This window comes from Mus caroli, chromosome 6 (genome assembly GCF_900094665.2).
Source record: "Mus caroli chromosome 6, CAROLI_EIJ_v1.1, whole genome shotgun sequence".
NCBI classification, from domain to species: Eukaryota; Metazoa; Chordata; class Mammalia; order Rodentia; family Muridae; genus Mus; species Mus caroli.
The window spans coordinates 82,443,296-82,445,034 of record NC_034575.1 but is presented as its reverse complement, the minus strand read 5'-3'; the positions used below and the strand labels follow the sequence as shown (position 1 = coordinate 82,445,034).

The following is a 1,739-nucleotide window of genomic DNA, read 5'->3' as shown; positions in this document are numbered from 1 at the left end:
CCGCTGCCCTGGCCCCCAACCAGGTTGCCTTTGGCTGCCCGCCTAGAAGAGCCCCAGCTTTGGGAAGACAGAGGCACCGGCACTGCAGTAACCATGCCGACCGGACCTCAGCGCCACTTCCGGCTCCCGCGACCGTCGGGATCAGCGGCGGCAGCCCGAGCGAGACAGGAGAAGTCTCGATAGGGCCGATTCTACTCACTTCTTCAGTTCGGGAGGGTGGGCTTTGCTCATGGCGACTCCTCTGCAGGNTAGGCACAACGGCGAAGGAGTGAGCGGCCTCAGAAACGCGCGCAAGGCAGGCTTGGCGCTGGTGTCTGACGTCACTGCCGCGCGAGCCAATCGCCTTCGGAGAACATTACCTTTCATCTCGCGATATTGATGGGGGTGCCTGAACGAGCGGACCAGAGCCACGCTTCCGGTTGCGTCGCCAGTGACTGGCCACGACGGAGAGTCGGTGTTCGGCTAAGCTTCCTTTGTGTAAAATTGAAGTGGCAGGTCACTTTAAAATAGACCCCTTCATTATTATTTTATGTATGAGTGCTCTACATGTACACCTGCGTGCCAGGGGAGNACCTCAGATCCTACTGTAGATGCTTGTGAGTCACCATGTGGGTGCTGGAATTGAACTCCGGAGCTCTGGGAAAACAGCCAGTGGTTTTAACTGCTGAAGCGTCTCTCCAGCCTGTGTGTCACTTCTTTTCTTTCCTTTTCCCATTTACTACACTTTTTTTCTCTTTACATTTTTGNCATTTCCCCTNCCCCTTCCTCATTCTTTTTGACGTAATGCTGGCTTCGAGTTCATTGTGTAGTCAACGCTGGCTTTGAACTGTTGCTTTCCGTGCTAGAATCAACGGCAGGTGCACCACGCTGTCCTTAATTTCCTAAGCACATCCAGGCGAAGCCGAGGGCTCCTGAAGCACNGAATAGTTTGTCCCGCATCAGTAGCAGGAAGGTGGCTAGGCTGATTCTCTCGAGGACGTNAATCCAGGGTCTGGGGTATTTTTGATTCATCAATTCTGCAGTTCTAACGCTGCCTTCAGAACCCACTTAGCANACTACAGTCCATATATAAAAGCTNAGGAGTNCTACACAAGTCCTGAGGTATTGAGCTTGCCCCTGCCTCCTGAGGGCTGGGAATAAAGGTGTGCACCCTCCCAGGGTGGTGGCACTGCCCTCAGTNCACTGGGNTCTCATGGTAGTCATTAATGACCCACAGACATGCTGTCCAGAGACCTGTAAGATGGAAGCAGCTCTTCAATTGAGGTTCTCCTCATGACTAGTTTGTCATCAACAAGAAATAGCACAAGAATGCTTAGCTATACACTCTCCCCACCACTTGCTGTGCTAGTTGAAACTAGAAAACGAACATGAATAATGATAGTCTTTAGCAAAGGCTGACCTCAAAGCAGGAGGGTAATCCTCAGCTATCTTACAGTACTGAGATTACAGTATCTACCTTTTAAAATTTATTTATAATATGTAAGTACACTGTAGCTGTCTTCAGACACTCCAGAAGAGGGTGCCAGATCTCATTAGGATGGTTGTGAGCCACCATGTGGTTGCTGGGATCTGAACTCAGGACCTTCGGAAGAGCAGTCAGTTTTCTTAACTGCTGAGCCATCTTTTCAGCCCCCCCCCCCCATATGTACCTTTAATCCTAAGTTATCTTTTCAACATTAACAGCTTTCAAGTTATTCAAAGCAGGAGGGTAATCCTCAGCCTGTCTTACAGTACTGAGA

General features: G+C 50.3%; 1 protein-coding gene across 1 annotated transcript in view; it reads right to left on the bottom strand.

Annotated features, from left to right (window-relative positions):
• The window catches only part of Snrpg (small nuclear ribonucleoprotein polypeptide G), a 7,742-nt gene extending 7,417 nt beyond the window's left edge, over positions 1–325 (bottom strand). Inside the window, exon 1 of the mRNA XM_021165593.2 lies at positions 200–325. Coding sequence (XP_021021252.1) covers positions 200–231 — 32 coding nt within the window. The 5' untranslated portion in view covers positions 232–325. The remainder of the gene's footprint in view (positions 1–199) is intronic.
• Positions 326–1,739: the final 1,414 nt, after the last annotated feature.